General features: G+C 38.3%; 1 protein-coding gene across 1 annotated transcript in view; it reads right to left on the reverse strand.

Annotated features, from left to right (window-relative positions):
• Positions 1–1893: 1893 nt before the first annotated feature.
• CIB2 (calcium and integrin binding family member 2) overlaps positions 1894–18940 on the reverse strand; it is a 50686-nt gene continuing 33639 nt past the window's right edge. The window contains exons 3-6 of the mRNA XM_074155984.1: positions 18679–18790; positions 8380–8527; positions 8088–8283; positions 1894–3039 (exon numbers count right to left, since the gene is read on the reverse strand). Of these exons, the coding sequence (XP_074012085.1) occupies positions 3018–3039; positions 8088–8283; positions 8380–8527; positions 18679–18768 (456 nt within the window). The 5' untranslated portion in view covers positions 18769–18790 and the 3' untranslated portion in view covers positions 1894–3017. The remainder of the gene's footprint in view (positions 3040–8087; positions 8284–8379; positions 8528–18678; positions 18791–18940) is intronic.

Raw genomic sequence — 18940 nt, forward strand, 5'->3', positions numbered from 1 at the left:
TTTGTTCACTTTCACTAGCTCTTTTTTGTCCCTAAGATGCTTTGAGTGTATATAAACTACAGCAAACACACACACTTAGCTATTTTAATAGAGGCTTTAGGTAATCGTTTTCCTTTTTATTTGTCCATTTTTGAAGGCAAATATAGAAATGTCAATTCATATTTAAGACCTTTTTTTGCAATACGAAATGTATGCCCTCTTGCTTTTAAGGCCAAATCGAAAATTGTTTTAAAACTGAATCTCTTTTACTGTTTCAGCTTCTTTCTAAATTGCCTAATAGTTCCTTTTGAATAAGTAAGCCTGGTTGAAGAAACACTTGCGAATTTGCAAGATTCTGCCAATAATGCTATTGTAGAAATACAGCTGGGTTTTTTTTTACCTCATAGCATCACTTAAATTTGCACTGCATCATGCTGCACTCTGTTCACTCAACACTCTTGCCATAACAAAAGCTTCAGTGACAAGTCATCCAGCCACAAAGAAGTAAGAAAATGCAAATACGAAGTTTCTTTACAACTCTACCCCTTGCCTTTGCCATTAGGTGGTACAAAAACTTACCCACTACTCAGTAGGATTATCTTGCTCTGGAAGCATTTAGAGTACGTATCTCTCTCAAACTCCAGGAACACACTCTGCTGCTCGGGTTTTTGTTCCAGGAGATGAATGTAAGTCAAAGAAATAAAAGGAGTTAGGACAACTGCATACACTTCTATCTGCAGTATTCTGCAAGAGTTCTCCTTTGACTGTGGCCAGGAGCACTCCTTCACAGGGTGCTCCTGATTTCTTCTTCTCTTGGTTTTTCAGCTCACATGGATGACTCCAGGGTTAAACATCTCTGACTGTGTCTCTTCAACTGCTTTGTGACATTCAGGTCAGGGAGGACACGGGAAACAACACACTGAGCACATTCCATGGCAACTGAGGTCTTCCTTTAAGTGGGGAGGATGATCTAATCATGGAATGACACACACTGCCAGGAAGGAAAGAATTTTAGCTAATAGAAATTTTAAAACATAGAAGAAGAACTCTGATGTCAAAGGGAACTGACCTATGTCAACAGCACCAGATCCTTTTGGTCTGAATAATCTGACCCAGAATCATGAAACTTGGAATTTTTCCATACACGCTAATCATGACAGAAAAACGCATCTCACAAGGATTTCAAGATTAAACATGTGTCTTCAAAGAGATAAAATACTATCAGGCTGAGATTACAATGAACAGGAAGTAATTTCAGCATAATCTCTCTTCATGCCAATTGTCTTGCAAATCGTTTGAATCAACTAATACTTCTAACAATCTGATCAAAATGAAAAAGATCGAGGTTTCAATCTCTTCTTACTCAATCAGAACTGAGTATCAGGATTGATTTATGCTAATTTTAACTTGGGTAAATAAGTCAAAGGGGATTCAGACTCTAACTCCTTTATGTAAACAGACACCAGTAGGAGGAAGTATTAAAATGTTATAAACATCATCAAATATGATCCCTCTAAATATTTTTAAAATAAATGTTATTGCTAAATACAAATTTCATTTTCACTGTGCTGTCTTAGGCAAATCTGTCCTGTATACCCTGAATATCCAAGATATCCATCAACACTTTAAATGTACCACCATACCATTAGATAAATATTTCTTCTTGATGCATACTGTGTAAAACTTTGAACAGGAGGCTACATTGCAAGCTCACCATACACAAGAGGTTCTGGGGTAGATCAGCATCATCATCCCTACAGAAATGGTAAAAAGATTGATTTCTGTACCTCAACGACTTTTTTCAATAAGAATAACACATTTCATCTTTTGAAAGATGTAACTTTACAGTAACTGGAATAGTGACCAGAAAGGAAATTAGTATGTGCTTAGCCCAAGAATTCCCAACGCACAAAAGAATGCGTCAAAAGTTTTAATTGTGATGACTTTGATACAGAAGCCATGTAAGTGACAGAGCCCTTCTATTGACTGTTAGAACAGTAATACACTTATGATTGTCTTCAGGCCCCAGTACCTAAACAATACTGGAATCAAAAAAAAACACAATCTAGCTGAATTCCAGCTGGAAAGGGAAGAGAATATAGAGCTGCATTCATGCATTTTATGGGAAAGATTGCATAGCTGGTTTAGAAGGAAAATGTCTTTTCATGTCCTTAGTAGTAGTTCTGTGCTTCTTTAACTTCTTCATGAGTTACAGATGATTATATTCTTCCATTCAACATTATCAGCCCATAGAATGAGTAAAATGCAAGATTCCCTTTGAGAATAAGGACACATTTTTAACGTTTATCTTGGGAAGAAGTGAATCATGTATGCAGTTACCATATATAAAAGGCAAATATTTCAAGTTTCATAAGGACATGACAATCCATAAAATATTGGTTGAAGGTAAGCACCAAACCCAGTAACTGCTGTTTCAGTGACTGAAAGGCAAACCTGGGATGTGGTTGTCTTCAACACTGGGAGCTTGATCTTGACTGCAGTTCTTTCACCTAAGATAACTTCCATGCAAGATCCCCAGCTGTACAACACAGTGATAGAGGCATCTCATTAGTTAAGGCCCGTGCTTTCTTTCAAATACTCTTGGAAAAAGTCACCAAAGCAAATCTCTCCGTTGATCTTCTTTTCTTTTTTGTTTTTTTTTGCGCTTTTAGGAGCAGTATTAAATATTTATAAATATAAAAACTATGTGGAAATACCTTTAATAATATTCTGATTCTGCCTGTTTAAAAAGAGAGAAAAAAAACCAAAAAGAAAATAAAAAAAAGAAAACCCACAACCCAACAACCAACCATCTTTGCCAGAGTGCTTGGCCAGCAGTGAAGATAAAAACGTGACTGTTCCAAATATCCTGTAGATCACATGATGCTTCTGTCTCTTCGTGGATGAGAATTATTTCCATACTTTCTGCTGAGTTCTAAGAAGCCATAATTAGAGGACAAAATCCCCCAAAGTGCCTGAGATTCAGAAAGGCTGGACTGGCAAGTCATTTCTGATTACAGTGGCTCACAGAAACATCTTCAGATTCTTATGTGGAAAGTACTGCAAAGGAAAGAAAAAGATTAAGAGAAATAAACACACCTGTCATTATGCACATTTTCCTTAAAGTACAAAAAGGAAGGTGCCATGTAATCAATCTGAATCTCTTCTCCCATGCTCTCAGGAAGATTTAAACATTCTGGGAGAAATTTCCATCTTCTGAAAATGTTAGCTCAGGGGGCCAAGCTTGGCACTGGATTAAATCAAGAATAAATTGACCTATTTATTGGATATACAGCAGAGCTAAATGTTTCCCAATTGCACTTTTGCTATGGCACAGCATTTGGGTTCCTAAACAAGCCAAATTAGGCAGATAAATTTGTTGTTTCTCTTGCTAGGACCAAGAGATCTTGATTGTTATCTTCTTTCTCTTTGTGCTAAGATTCAGGCAAGCAGCATGCCTTACTACTGCCACCCGTTTTCAGAAAAACTCCTGAGCATCTTGGCAGGACAGTAAAAGACAATTTAAAGAGGGTGTGCTGAAAGCTCACTTTCTCTAGGTAGCAATCTCTGTTCAATGTCATAACAGTATAAACCATATGTTTCTTTCTTTCCTGACTGAAAGCAGAAGAGATTTTTATGTACTTTTGTATGTAAATACTATAATGTTGATGCCTACACCAAACTTTAAAGGTTTGGAGTATTTGAGAGGCTGAAGAGTTCTGGATGTACAGTTTTTCAATTTTGCTTTATAAAAAGAATGCTCTAACTTAATCACAGCTATTTGATTTGAATCAGGAATTCACTGAAGGAAGCTCTGTGGTATACATTTGGAGGAGGTAAAATTTTATGTTCACATTGGTCCTTAGGAACTTTGCCTCTAGGAATTTATTCAATCTGAGTGACACCGAGGGGTATGATGTATAGCGATCTGGCATACTAGCCTAAGTATTGTGAAAGCAAGTGTACAGTGACGCAAAGAGCTTACGGGCACTAAGTTTTTAGAAAAAAAAAGAGTTATAAACATCTTGTCCACAACTCATGAAATGTTTAGAGTCCCATATTAATCCAAACTCTTGAAAATGTAAGTCCACTTCCTATAAGAGAGCTTCTGTTAACTTCAGCTTTATGCAGGACCAGAGTCAGGACATCCACTCTTATATGGGTAAAGGCCCACAAAGTTTTCTGAAATACTGCATTTCTAATGGCATCTTTTTGCTTAATCTGTTGTTTCTCTGTCTAGTTCTGACAGCTCCCAGGTGTTACTAATGCTATATTCTTCTCAAACTCCATTTCAAATTGTTATAGTATGTTCCACCCTCAGGCATTCAAATAAGCTTAAACTTCCAGGATGATTTATGAAACAATTTCCTGTGGAAAACGTAACCAGTCTTGTAGAACAGAACACTTCGCTAGTGCCAGTTCAGAGTGCTAATGCTTCCATTAAACTACAAGCAGCTTCTTAATGATAGCAATTTTGAGTTAAATAAACCTACTGGGATCAAAGTTTCTGAACTAGCAACTGTCATTATCATTTACAGCTTACTCAAACTTCCAGGATAACAGCCAAAAATCCATAAATCTTGTTCCTCGGTCAATGATTAGCAGTGTTTTCTTCTAGTCTTAAAAAAAATTCCTCAACCACAGCAGTGCAAATCAAGCAACAGACTTTACTGCATCTTCATTTGCTTGACAGCAGTACAAAGCTTGCAAAGGCTGTCTCTAGGAGATTAAACCTACACGGGGTCATTAAGTAAAGGTTTGAGAAACAAGTGATGAGACAAGGAAAATCAGTCAACATACAGTCGATGAACATTAGCTCATACCAGGTCAAAGCCTGGATCATGGTGCCAAAATTAATGCCTGCTGTACATACTAAGTATGCATGATAGTATGACTGCTTAAAAAAAAACCACAACAAATTGAGCTGTGTGAAAAAAAAAGTGCTTCAAAACCAGAGTGTACATTATTCTAGGAATCTGGCCTTCCAAGGTTTTCTACAAACAGGGTAAAGAAGGTACTCCCCCTCAGTAATTTCATAGCTCATTTTAATGATGATGAGATTTTCCAGTTGGATAGTTCACATTACAAGAGTTCTCAATGTTTGTCAGAAGTCAGGTAAGCCTTGGTCCCGTGTAACAGAGCAGAGAGAACAAAAATGTTCTGTGGTTTAGCAGAGAGCACCTGCTCAAGCAGTGGCAGAGCCGGGGATAAAACCTAACTGCCTTGCATCCTAAATTTCCTACTCCTATGATGTGAAGAAGTGGCTTTTGTTGGGGGGGGGGAAGGCAAAGGAAAGAATAAGAAATCCTTTACTACAAATAAACATCACCTGGAGTCTGGTGAGTCAACATTTTCACAAGGATCACATACCAGGTGCCAGTACGGTATTCTAGGATCGGACATTCAGAAATGCTGATTGCCCGTAGCTTCCCAGCAAAGTCTCTGAAAACTGCAGTTATCCAGCATCTCCCATTGCTGACTGGCAACCGTTTTCAAAAGTGGCTATTGCTTTGGTTCCCAGGTGATTGATTTTCACAGCCGCTGAGCAGCTGAAAGCATACATCAACAGGCACTTAGGCTTCCTTGAATTTAAAGTCTGGAATGCATTCAGTTGGGCACAAAAAGCGGAGATATGCAAAACCAAATTAAATTATGACTGTCTCTGGACATTGACAGGTTGGTATTTCTTCCACCCATCTGCTGAAGATTTCAAAAGGGACAATTTTATATAGGTGAAAACATGTTTTCATATCTTTTTACAATATTAAGAAGATAGTTCAGGCCTAGGTTTACCACTGCCATACAGGGTTGTTGATCCACTATTAAGACATTTCCTGTGCTTTGCATGTTCTATATTATATTACATGGAGAAACTGCACGCCCTGTCTTCAGTTTGGCTGCACACAGTCTGTGGTTATCACTTAAAAAGATATTACGACTGAGGCACAGAAGAGAGGAAAATGAGAAGCCACGAACTGAGCTGGAGATAGATTCAGAAAGATAAAAGAAAGCATTATTTCATTAAATGAATAGGTAACGTGTCCAAGGCTATCATGGTATAATGATATATGGAATGATATAAGGATATATGGAATGAGAAACTACACGTTTTCTTCTTGGCTCAGACTTTCTCCATTTACACCCTCATTTTTGCAATATAACTTCAAAGGTTAAAAAACACATTGCCGGGTTAACAATCAGAGGCTCTAAAGCAGTGTTTCAGCTAGAAGGTGGAAGGAAACCCTTCTCTAGGTCGGCACATAAGGAGATCTTAAACCTGAGGGTTTCTGAGCTGAATCCTGTGGCCCAGCTAATCTCTTGGACCTGAAAGGAGAGGGAAGTTACCATTTCGCTTGAAGCCAGGGATGGAAAAAATCTGCCTTAAACATACACATCATTGCCTTGAACATCAAGGAGACATCTTGATAACATGAGTTCACCATGTCATAGAGACGGATTAAACTATATGTATTTTAACTGAGCAACTGGATGATGAGTCCTCCAATACTAGCATGATCCTTTGAGATTATCAGTATCGTCAGTGATCCCTCCCTCTCTATTTTCTCTTTACCTAATCTATAACAAGCTCTGAACTTTTCACTTCATCCCTCTTTTTACTCATCCTTCCTGTCCTGTTGAGTACCCAGCACTCAGGTCTTTTCCCCTCATTTCCTCAGCTTCCCAAGGATAACAAACTTGGAAAAAAAAATATAATTATGACAGTCATTCCAATAGCTACAGTGACAAATATTCTCTCTGCCACTTGCTCTGGAAATGACTGGATCGCACAGCATCCTCAGCTTGGAATTCTCAGTCAGCAGTTTGTGAGCCTCTACAACACAGCAGTAAAGTCAGTCATGGCACAGGAAACTCTTGAAACTACAGCTTCTGCTGAGTCTTCAGATCTGCCTTCAATTCCTCACATTTGATCTCTGCTCTCTACCAGATGTGTACATACAATACAGTCTTTTCATTGATCAAAGGAAACTCTACCTGAGCCCAGCAGCTTCTATACGGATAACAGTATAAAGAAAGCATTTTCTTAGCTGAAAATATATGTAAACAAAATATTAGAATACCTACTCAGCTGAGCCTCACCATAATGGTGATACATATCATGTTCTAAAAGAGTTTCTGCCGATACACTTCATTAGTCAAGGAACGTCTGATAAGTTTCTAATGTATAAAAGACGTTCACATCGACTTTGTAGCTTATCCTCTCGAGATGCTGATGCTTCTCAGGGTTCACAGGGATTGTGTCCTCATGCTTTATTGTAGAATGAATTTGTTATAATGGCTTTCCTTAGAAACGTCATTTATCAAAGAAACAAACTGTCCTGTGTTTTGTAGGACACTTAAAAGTTCTTAAACACCATTAGAATTCTCGGTGCAAAATTTGATCTTAATTCTATCCTGATGTTTAGCCTTATTTCCTATGAAAATACAGTTTATTCAATCGGTCTGACTGTGAGCTTTGTTAATCATCCCCCATAACTTCTGAATCCTTTGGCAGAATTCAACATGTGACTGAAAGATGATTAAGTTTCTGCCAATTTCCTGCAAACAGGCAGCTGTGTAAAAAAGAGTCTGTAAGTGTTCCACTTCATAGAAAGATGCAAAACAATTCCACATCTTTCCAGACATCTGAAAATCAACATAGACGAACCAGTCTTTGCACCTTAACTGCAGGAAAATAACTGAAATCGTACAGTATATTTGTAACACGTACACAATCTTTACACACATCCCTATTCAGACAGCATGGATCCTTGCTATAGGCTTGAGAACAATATGGATTTAAGCTTACAATAGATCAAAATAGTTTCCTGAAGAAACCACACAAACAAAAAGGAAACTAAAAATAAAATTAAAAATAAAAAGGAGATAATTAAAAGTCATTGAGCTCTTACTCTTCGAGTTAAGAGAGGACTGGAATATGCTCTAGAAAAGTAAACTGAGTTAGGGTAAGAAGTCATCCTCTAGTCAGCTCTCTGGTGAAGTACTTATGTCTGGCATTTCTCCTGCTACACTACACAGCGATATCCTAAAAAAATACCTGAAAACATGCAAGAGATTCTTTTCTTAAGATCTTTTTCTTAAAACAATACCTGAGAAAGTCTGGTGCTTTGGAAATCATGTTTTCAAAATCTGCAAACCCTAGTTTCCCATCGCCATCCATGTCAGCTTCTTCTATCACTTTCTCGCAAACTAGAGTGATTTCTTCTGCTGTTAGCTCTTCTCGGGTCAGCTTATTGAGGGTTTGCTCCAAGTCTGATTTACAAATGAAGTTATCTGTGTTAAAATCTAAACAATAAAAGAACCAAAGGAAAGATCACCAACAACTGTCTCACTCATTTACTTCAAACAAAAAAGGTGTACAAAAGCATCCCAATACAGTACCATAGATCTTAAAGGCATAGATTGCTTTAAGCTCTCTGGGAGCCATTTCACTGAGCACAGAGAACATATCCACAAAATCATTGAAGCTGAGGCTCCCCTCTCCATCTTCTGAGAAAGATTCCACTATCCTTTCCTTGAAGGGATTCTCCTGTGAAAAACATATACATATATACACAAAAATATTAGTATTTGGAAGATAAAAAACCTGCAGATTCCCTGTTAATAATTACGAGTATTTAATTCTATGGTTGTCTCTTTGAAGACAACTTATGTTCTTCCAATATGCATCTAAAAACGTACATTTCCATGCTTCAGCGGACAGTGTCAGCAGAACATGCTGCTGCATAGTACCACTTCTCACCCCGATTTTCTCAGCTCCACTGTTATTCATTCTCTCTAAACTGGCACTCATCTCATTTCTCCTATGTGGAACATGTGCTTTATAAATATTAGGGTTAAGGTACCAAGAGAGTGCGAGTTTTGCTCATACCAGGTTGCTGACAGGGTGTCAGACTGACATGGTCAGGAGGGTTACAGCTCCTACATGAAGAAGCCAACATGTAGAAACAGGGGACGACAGGAGTGGAAGGAGACAGAGAGACCAGCCTGGAAAGCCAACGAAACAAACGGACTTTATGCCTTCTAGCGGCACCTGGCTGGAGGAACAAATATTATTTATGAAATCACCTTAAAAAGTAAATAGCTGCATTCCACAACTGACTGATATGGAACCACCAATCAACCATCAACCAAACCATGTCTGTTCATTAAGGATGCAGTCACATCCCAGTAGAATCTTGTAGAAAAGTCTTTCATTTTCACTCCGATGCACATCAGTGTCCAACCTCTGGTTGAACTGACTACAAATTCCAGAGTCTTAAATGAATTTCATCTCTGCAGGAGATGATCCTAAGATCTGTTTTTAGCACCCTACCAACCCAGCTGGTGTCAAGGCTACTTCGAATAAGACAATATTCTAAAACCAAAAACACACAAGCAGGCATAAGAAAAGCTGCTTTAGTACTCTGAAGTCCAAACCAGATGTTTTTACAGTTACAAAACATCTTTCTCACAGCTATATACAAAGATAAATGTGTAGCTATGTCTATAAAACTGGGAAAATCAATTCAATTGTGTTGATTATGAATAAAACACACAAACATCATTCGGGCTGTGAGCAGCATCTCATCAAAACTGTTCTACAGACCTTATCTGAAGCCAAGACACCGATTAACATATTGATCTCCTATAAATGTAAACAGCTTTGGTGGTGGCATATCATGTTCATTATTTTTAATATGCATGAAGCATTTCATTTGGCTTTAAAAGAAGCAGTACTGTGAATGCTCAGAGCTCAAACTTATATCCATTTAATTTCTTTTTTTTTTCCTGTAAGTTTATTTAGCTAACAGGTATTCATAAATGTCCCAGTTTGTAGTAAAACCGAACCAATTTTCTGCTCTGTGACTTTACATCCTAGCTAGGCCTCCTCTAACTCTCTGAAATTAATGGCATATTGTGGAGAAAACTGCTCGTTCTCAGAATGATAAGCCCAATGTTTGTGCTCCATGCCAAGGAATGGTATGCAGGGAGGCCCTTGCTTATACTTATTGCTGTAACAACCAAGGTCAGCCAATTTCATTATTTGCCCCTTAGAGGGTCGGAAACGGAAAAAACGTAGAGGGGTCACATCAGTGGGGAGGAGTGGACAGGACAGGTGACCCAAACCTGACCAACTCAGGTATTCCATCCCATCTGCCCCATGCTCAGTATAAAAGCTGAGGGATCAAAGGGTCAGCCTCCTTCCTGCGATGGCCGATGTCCAGAGAGGACTCTGTCTGTTCATCTGCCTTTGATCCCGATCCGTGTGTTCCTGACTCCAGAGCTGGAATCCAGTTCCCATTCGTCACTGAGTCCAGTCTGGGACTTCCCCAGTGCCTGCCGGTGATGTGACTGTCATCCTGGGAGCTTGATAGGGTTTTGTATATATTGTATCTATTTCATTATTTTCTTCTTTATTTTTATTTTAATATTAATTCTTCATTAAAGTAGTTTAGTTCACTCTAAACTTCTGAATCTCCTTATCTCTTTCTCCTCCTCTCTCCTCTTTTGGGGGGGAGAAGGGGGGGACAGGGCCATCTGTCGGTCTGGTTTTGGTAAATTCAGCCAAAACCACGACAATAAACCATCCAATTATTTAAAATGAAATTCCATAAAACAGCTGTATTTGAGAAGTAAATGACCGGAAAATGTTATTTTTCATTTTACTTCAATTCTTTCTCGATAATTCACACATACGTATTTATAGAACACATTTTCTGCATACCCGTGGAGACTAAAAAAATAAAAGCAGTGTGTACAAAGCAGAGTTACACGAACAGATTGCTGGTTTGTATTTATGTAGTATTCTTCATCTTAAAGGAACATCCTTACAAGAATTGGGCTACATACCACTATTACACAGCTGCCTCTGAAGTCCAATTCAACAACTGTTACATGATGCGCGGCAGCTTACAACAAGAGCTGAAGATAAAGATGTTCAACTGAAACCACAGGGGGAATGTGGAAGCATAATGAAATTTGTCACCCACCCAGAGGTAATGTTCAAGATACATTTAAAATAATGAAAAAGTTTTAAGGATTCTTGTTAAAAGACAAGCATAACATACAAAAGCTGAATTTCTCTAAGAAGAATGTGAGGTGTGAGTGTGCACAGGGAAACTTCAAAGAGGATCCGGTTCCTGGAAAGCAGCCTTTTTTCTTCAGGTGATTGGAGAACGCATAGATTCGCACTACAGGATGACCCTTTGCTGTGTCTAGTTCCGGGAAGCAGGTACAGGGAAGTGGTCAGACATTTGGTACAAGGCGTGCACTGATCAAGGCTATACCACACCTACATATATCTGGCAAGTCACGCCACCTGGGAAATTCGAGAACGGATTTCAGTGCCCATCCCAGTTGGAACTTCTGAAGAGATACTTCTTCACAGAAGCTATACTGGCCATTCACATCCTCAGAGGGGACACCTGACTCTATCAGGTGGTTTCTTTTTACTGATAAAAAAGCACTCGGAATACATCAGCTTTCTAATGAGATGTCTTCGTGCCTTGCAGTTTGTGCTCCAGGACTACTTCCATGGTAGAAGCCAGCTGGAGTCTGCCAAAAGGCAGATACCCATCTAATGGCAAACCATATAAGCATGTCTATCAGTCTTCTGAGGATGGGTGAGATCTGAAACACTGGAAGAGTGATTCCATGAAATAATCAAGATTCAAAATTCAAAAAGTAACCTTAACCAGAGATTTTGGCACCACTAAATGCCAAGATGGCTCCAGTCTTTCTGGCTGAGATAGTGGCCATGAATAAGGCTGTTTTAATGGATAAGTGAAGTAGGGACCACAGAGCCATAGGCTCAAGTAACAGCCCATTAAGGTAGTCAATACTAAATGTAAATTCTCCCGCAGAGTTCGATGATTGAAGTAATTCCACAATAGGGAGCATGCCTACAGATTTCAAAGGGTAGGAGATTAATGAGCTCACTGTGCTCTGAGATTAATATGTAAGGCTGAGCCCACTGTTCAGATGAAGGCAAAACAGGCCAAACAAAAATAAAAAAGAAATTAAATAGAATAGGAAAGAGGGATTCCTGAAAATAAAAAGACAACAGGCTCAAAAAAGCAGCAGAGTCACATCTCTCAAGAGTCTCAGAATGAAAAACAACACCCCAGAATTAGCCAGATGGCTGAGAGAAAGTCATTGTAAAAGGATCCGTAATGATCACTCACATCACGTGCAGGATGTGTAGAGGAGGTATAGCAGATGTGCATCCGTAGGTACTGCTGAGGTTAAAAAATCTGACCTGAGTGCTTGGAAATGTGCCTGTTCGTGGTACGAACATACAGACAGACACTCAGTGGAAAACAACTGATTCTATTATTTCAAATTGTCAGTTTATGAATAAGCCAAAATATGATTCAGTTGGGCTAAAATAAATGAAAAAGGCCCACTTTCTTCCTAAAAAAAATTGGTGTACCTGTTAAACGTTTAATATTAGAGAATGCTAAATATTGGAGTGGACGAGAAAACAGATAGATTATCTTTTTTATGTCTAAAATACTATATTACTTTTTTTGGAACAAACCTCATCAGAACTAAGTGTCATGGTAACAGCTGTAAACTGACATCTTAGAGGCAGCGTTGGGTAACAAACAGGGAGCACCGCAGGTGCAAATACCCCTATCAGCAGTGAATATCAAACCCAGGACACTCTGCATTACTGATGTTAGGCATGATCTCTGTGACTGAGGAAGCATATTGCAGTTGCATAAGGTGAATTATCTATTTGGCATATCAGAGATCTTGAAGACACAGACAAATTAGCAATGAATTAAATGGACTGAAGAATGCTTCTTAAGTAACTCTTTGTCAAATGGATCTCTAAAACCTAAATGAAAAATAAAATCTTTCCTCATATTGATTTCTTTCCTTTAACTTTCTCATATTATGTCTCTTCAGGCAGTATATCTGTGGTTTACACAATGGAAAGTATTAGCTTACCTTTGCAGATACTTTTCACATCCTTTCTGTAATTTCATTACCTCTACTCTAAAGAGCACAGATTAGGGTTCCATCATATTTAAAGGAGAAGCCTTGGGGGAAGGGAGTACAGGGAAAAATGATACTGTTCCTTCCTAGATTGTTTTCCCTTAAACACTAATTGTATAAAAAAGAATCCTTTTAAAACTAGAAACGTACACTTGTCATGTTAAAAAGCTTTTTCTGTCCTCTCACAACAAAAGTGAGATAGGAGACAAACAATGAAGAGTTGTTACAGCTAAAACTCTGCTGTTTTGCAGATTGATGCTGCTGTAGTGGCTTGGGATAATCCTCCTAAAAGTGCCATCCATCTTTTTAACTATCACTTTTTCTACTCAGATAACTGTGTTTCTATACATTTTTGAATACCACATGGCATCAAGTCCAACATGCAGACCTAGAACACCATACAATAAAACATAACTATTAGTTTTCTAAGAAACTATTAAAGGGTTTATTCCTGAGATTGCAGCTAAATCTTACCAAGTCACTTATTATTTTCCCCTATCCTCTACTTTCCATCACAGGCTCTAGGAAAGCACTGTGTTGCCTTTTTGCCCTGTCCATTTTGCAGCTTGATGAATTAATTTACAGCACAGTATCTTATTTTCACAAGCAAACTGTATTTTGGAAATAAGAGGTTGCAAGTAAAGCTGTAAGATAGGTCAAGATAACTAAGCCAGAGAGGCTGAACAGTCATTACAAAATGCTTCTCAGTTTTATATCCACAGAAACATGATGATCATTTCCTCTTTTGTATTTGGACATAAGTCCCCACTGGCAGTAGGGAAGATACTTAAATGCAGAAAGCAGTCTGCTTTGCAGACTAGTGGAAGACAGAATCCCTTTGGATGATTTAATCAGGACTTGTTCAGAACTGATCAGAAGCAAACCTCTCTCAAATTTCAGGAGTTATTCCTAAAAAAAATAGAAATGAACTTTTATCAGACAAACATTAATATAAAAATGGCTAAATTGTTCATTACCAGATCTCAATAGGAGAGGCTGGGGCTTTGGAAGGGAAGCATAACAAATGCAACGGCAAATTGTTCGTGGAGCAGATAAAAGCACGTCTTTGTTTTTTGGTTCTTTGCCTTGTCTTCTTCCTCAAAATCAATAATTTTTATTTTTTCACGTGTATATGATTATTTTAACGTAATCAGTCTTCTCTGCAGTGCCTACAGGGTACTGCACAAACCAAGGCTAAGATACAGCTAAACTGATAGAGTTACATTTAAAAAAAATGATCATGTCATTCTGTTAGAAAGCAGAAACGTAGGTCAGTTCAGCAATGAGCTCACCTCTTTACCGAAGGCTGCTCCATGGTCACAACAGCCAAATAACCAAAGATTCCGGTTGCATATGGAATTGATTAAATATTACAGAACATAATAGTATATCATGGGAATATAAGGCATTTTAACAAAACCTGATTCACTAACTGTAGCAGGAAACTGCAGGCAATACTGGTAAAGACTATCAAGCAGGTACAGATTTGGAGTTCAATGGAGAGAAAAATCCCCTCGCTTACTACACTTGGAGGATATACAGTTGATTGAGACACACAGTTAAAAAGGGGCTTCAGAGAAGCAAGAAGAGTGGTCTGAAAGGGGTAAAACATCCCATCATAACTAGAAAAAACTAACAGAATGCAGAGACAACGACGACTGGCTAGAGGAGGGGGGGAAGCTCGGGAAGAGTATCAACCTGCACTCTCGGGCATCATTGCCCACTACATGGAAAGCTTTGAAACTAAGGACTCGTTGAAATGAATTCTAAAACTCCATCCTCTTAAAATTTTAGGAAGTGTTTTCATTTTTTTTTGAAGGAACTCGCATGGGTTCATGTTTAAACTTACCAAAACAATAGGGTGCTAACACTGGTTCTGAAAGGTGTGATGGATTCACTGTTCCCTGCGTGTCCTTCCTCTCTCCTGGCGGGTCCCTGTGCCTGCTGGTCACTCCGTTTCAGCAGGGTGCCGATTTATGAACTACCTTACACGCCACTGCAGCTAATGTCACGGCCTGCGAGGATCAATGGAGCTACTGCGTGAGCCAAAAAAGGAAAGCAACAGACTGTAAAGTGAATGAAACAAAAGCACTTCCTGGAGGGGAACGGTTTTTATGACTGGCTCCTGAGAGAAGGATTGCTCTGCCCTGCGATAACCAGAGACAGGCCGTGCACCGACTGGAAGAGTCTGCCAATGAGGGACGTACGTGTCACAAAGGTGGCCGCCCACCCACTCCTACAGATCATACGTGATCTCGGCCATCAGGTTACATTCCCACAGCTTGCTCTCTGGAAATGACAGGGATAACGTGACTGAAATTAGTTTTGCTTTGAAATAAAATCACTTTCTCTTTCTACATGGTCTCATACTGAACAGGCCATATCATTGCTACAATTTCGCAATATTAATTGCTGCAATCTGACAGGTGCCCATACGCCCTAAAGTCAATTTATTAGACTGCTGCCTGTGTAACCAAGATTGCCAAAATTAGAGAAGAGAGACTGCAATGAAACAGATGGAGTAAACTAGCTCTGTTAGCCTCAGTGTAATGGTAGACCTAATCAACTTAAAGTAGCTGCCCCTTCTTTATTTATTTATTTCTTGTCCTCACTTTCAACTTTTAGGAATCATGAGTTAGTGAATAATTCATTACCAATTAAAGTGAGTGACCACCAGCATTTCTTTTTTCTTTGAAACACAAAAATCCTGGCTCAAAACATTAATGCGGGAGGTAAAGATCTTTCTTTACAGTAGCAGAATCTAATTTAGAAAAGTGCATTATTGATTGTATCCATTTGTCAGAATCTGCAGTGGTATTGAGCCCAACATTGCCAGTAACTAGAAACGTAATGTGTATATGAAAAAAGCCAGGTGCATTGAAATTATCACTAATTTTATTAAAATTCAATAGACATTTAGTTTATTTATTTCTATTTTAAGATTTAAATGTTGGCTATGTCTTCACCTTGATGAAAATTTATTGAAGAAAGAAAACACCATAAGGATTTATTTAGCGGTCTGGTCAAGTTGCAAAGGTTAAAGGTATTTTTTTTCATCGTGTATGAGCTGGAGTTACCACCTAAGATTGCTTGGAAAATGAACTCTAGGGGAAAGACTCTCTCTCCCCCTCCCCGCCGTCTGCACAGGAAATCACAAAATGCTCCATGACCAAGACCCCAGTTTATAATAGAGATCCTAGGTGGCATTTTAATAGCTTCTAGTGTCAATGTTTTGGAAGAGTTATGGAGGAAGATCTAGTCTCCTCTAACTGATATTTTACTGGAAACAAGCTCACTAGCTATTGAAAGCACTTTTCGCTATGAACTGCCGGAATTCCTGAAATAAAGTGAGCGGTTTGACAGCAATATTTTTAAGGTTCTTCCACAGCCTTATGAGACTTGGGAGAGAATTATTATAAAACCTGACACTGGATTTTGTCCTGCTGATTTCATAAAATCAAGTTACATTACCCTGGAGACATCTTCTAAAGCAGGGTCAGAAAGCCTCACAGATGTGGTGTGGTGCAAGAAGATAGATTATCATCCACTTGACTTACGGAAATCTATTAGGAAGTCTATTATCATTACCACCTAAGTTTGCTAAGGTAGCGGGATGTGCTCCTGTATCTCAAAATCTAATCATGGCACGATATAAAATTTCTGGTTTATATCTCAGCTTAAGTACCAGGCTGTCTTGTAAATATAGTTGTCTTCTATCTCTAAGGTTTTCATAGAATGAGCCGTTCCGTAAGTGTTCAACCCTGTATCACTGAAGAAAAAAAAAAAAAGTGTACAATTATAATTTCTTGCTTTCTTTTCTGAACTTAGCCTTGATTTTTCACAAAGCAACTATCAGCCACCTGGCAGCTAAACTCTTCAGAGTCACATAACTGAGGCAGAGAATTTCATATTTATCAAGATCCTAGAGATAACAATATAAAACTTAAGTAATATTGATTGTCCCTACCAGATGTGCCAGTATAAGTAAGCACTTAAGATGCTACAGTGATGAATGAGTTGCAGACTTGTTAGAGGGATACAAAACTCCTTGCAGTAAGGGATGAATGAATCAAAACCCCTTAAGGATGATATATTTTATCATAAAGATAAGAATTCAATATTTATGCATAAGCAAAAATAGCAGATGGCCAAACTATTAGAATACTTCAAGATGCTCCCATGTATTTAGACTTTGTGAAGCCCATGCTATTTCATCCTGCCAGCTACTAAAAAAAATGGATTAGTTTATTTTATATTCACGAAAGTAAGACCATTAGTATTTTTTGTTGTATTGTATTGCATGCATCACTAATTTGCATTTTTATATACAGCTGTCCATCCAACATGACAGCATTTCAGTAAGTTAGGCAAATATTCCTATTTCGGGATGAAGAATCTTCTTGCTTTTGTCTAGCTGCTAAGCTTCAAATGACTGGTTCCAGGTAACTGCTAAGAACAGGTGCTTTAATTAAATCATCTCGGACAAATCTCACTTAATAACAAATCCAACAGACCTAGGGATTGCTTCTAAGGGGGGGAAAATAGTATAATATGGGAACTGTCATAATTATCAGTCCCTCTAGCCCACCAGCCTACCTCTAACTGGAACCAGTAGCAGATAAGGCAATTAATAAGATCAATGCAATGAGCATTTCAGGGACTTTCCGTGTTAGATATTACATCCAGATCATAAAACTTAATAGCAATCTGTGGAATTCTGCTCTATAAAAGCACTTAAATAATTTTTGAAGACTAATGCTGTCTTGTGGCAATGAGTTCCTCTATGTATTCACACCTCATGTCAGCTGTCTGTTGGTAATTGCATGCAATAGTTCCTTGTCCTTGTGAAAAGTAGTGCATTAATTTTTCTCTAGTCACCTGTTGGTTTTTTTATGGCATTGCTCTTAAAAAGTTTAATAAAACTTCATGCAACTATCACAGTGATTGTATAGTTGTTTCTTCAAGATAGTAATTTAACGATGTCAACTAATTTGCATAGGTGAAAAAGAAAAATAGACCACGAGACCAAACACAACATAATTCATTGACTTGTTTTAAAAATAAATGCTAAAAAATCACATTTGACCCGTTAAAACCATATTCAATCATTAAACTGACAAAATAATAAAAACAAATACTGCCTTTATTTTTTTTTTGCAGTGATTGCTTTATTCCTAGTGCTTCTCTCATTTGTAGTTACACGGACTGTCTCTCCACATCATGTAATGACTCCTGAAAAAACTCCTGATAATTAAGAACAATAGTATCTATTGTGCTCTTGCAGCTGAGAAAAAAAGGGAAAATCTTTACTTTTGATCAACAATGCTTTGCACACCTCTGGCAAATCTCCTATCAATGCACTGAGATAAGAACTTCTGATTTCTAACCAGCTCTTCACGCAGAGATCCCATTGGCTTCTAAGGGATCGATATATACAAAGTGGAAAGATTGCTAAATTTAATTTGATTTCCTACTCATTTCCTTCAACATCTATTCCAACTATCTCTGCAAGAAGAACATCCACCTAAATAATTGCCAGTTTCTGGGGCTGGTTTTGCCCTTGAACAGTAACAAGAAGGGGAAGACCTCAGCATGCCACATTGCTTCAGGATATCAAACTCATTTGGCAAAACCTCTGGCAGATGAGCTACAAAACTTAAGAAGATACAGTTTGTAAGCAGTCAGAAGCGATACCTTCAGCTCAGGCATGTTTATTATAAGCTGCATAGGTAGTTTAACATCTGGGTCCTTTGTATAGTCCATGGGCACAACGTTTGGTGCCATTTCATGGTATCGGCCATGCAACCTGTAAACAAGCAGAAAAAAACAGCCAATGACCAATTTTAAATAACCAATTCCATTCATACAGTAACCAGACACAAATTTGTATTGCAGCTCTAATTATTCTTTTTAGTGCACAAGTCTGAGCCCACCAAATTCCCACTTTTTGAAAAAA

The sequence above is a fragment of the Numenius arquata genome, chromosome 11, assembly GCF_964106895.1.
Source record: "Numenius arquata chromosome 11, bNumArq3.hap1.1, whole genome shotgun sequence".
NCBI lineage: Eukaryota > Metazoa > Chordata > Aves > Charadriiformes > Scolopacidae > Numenius > Numenius arquata.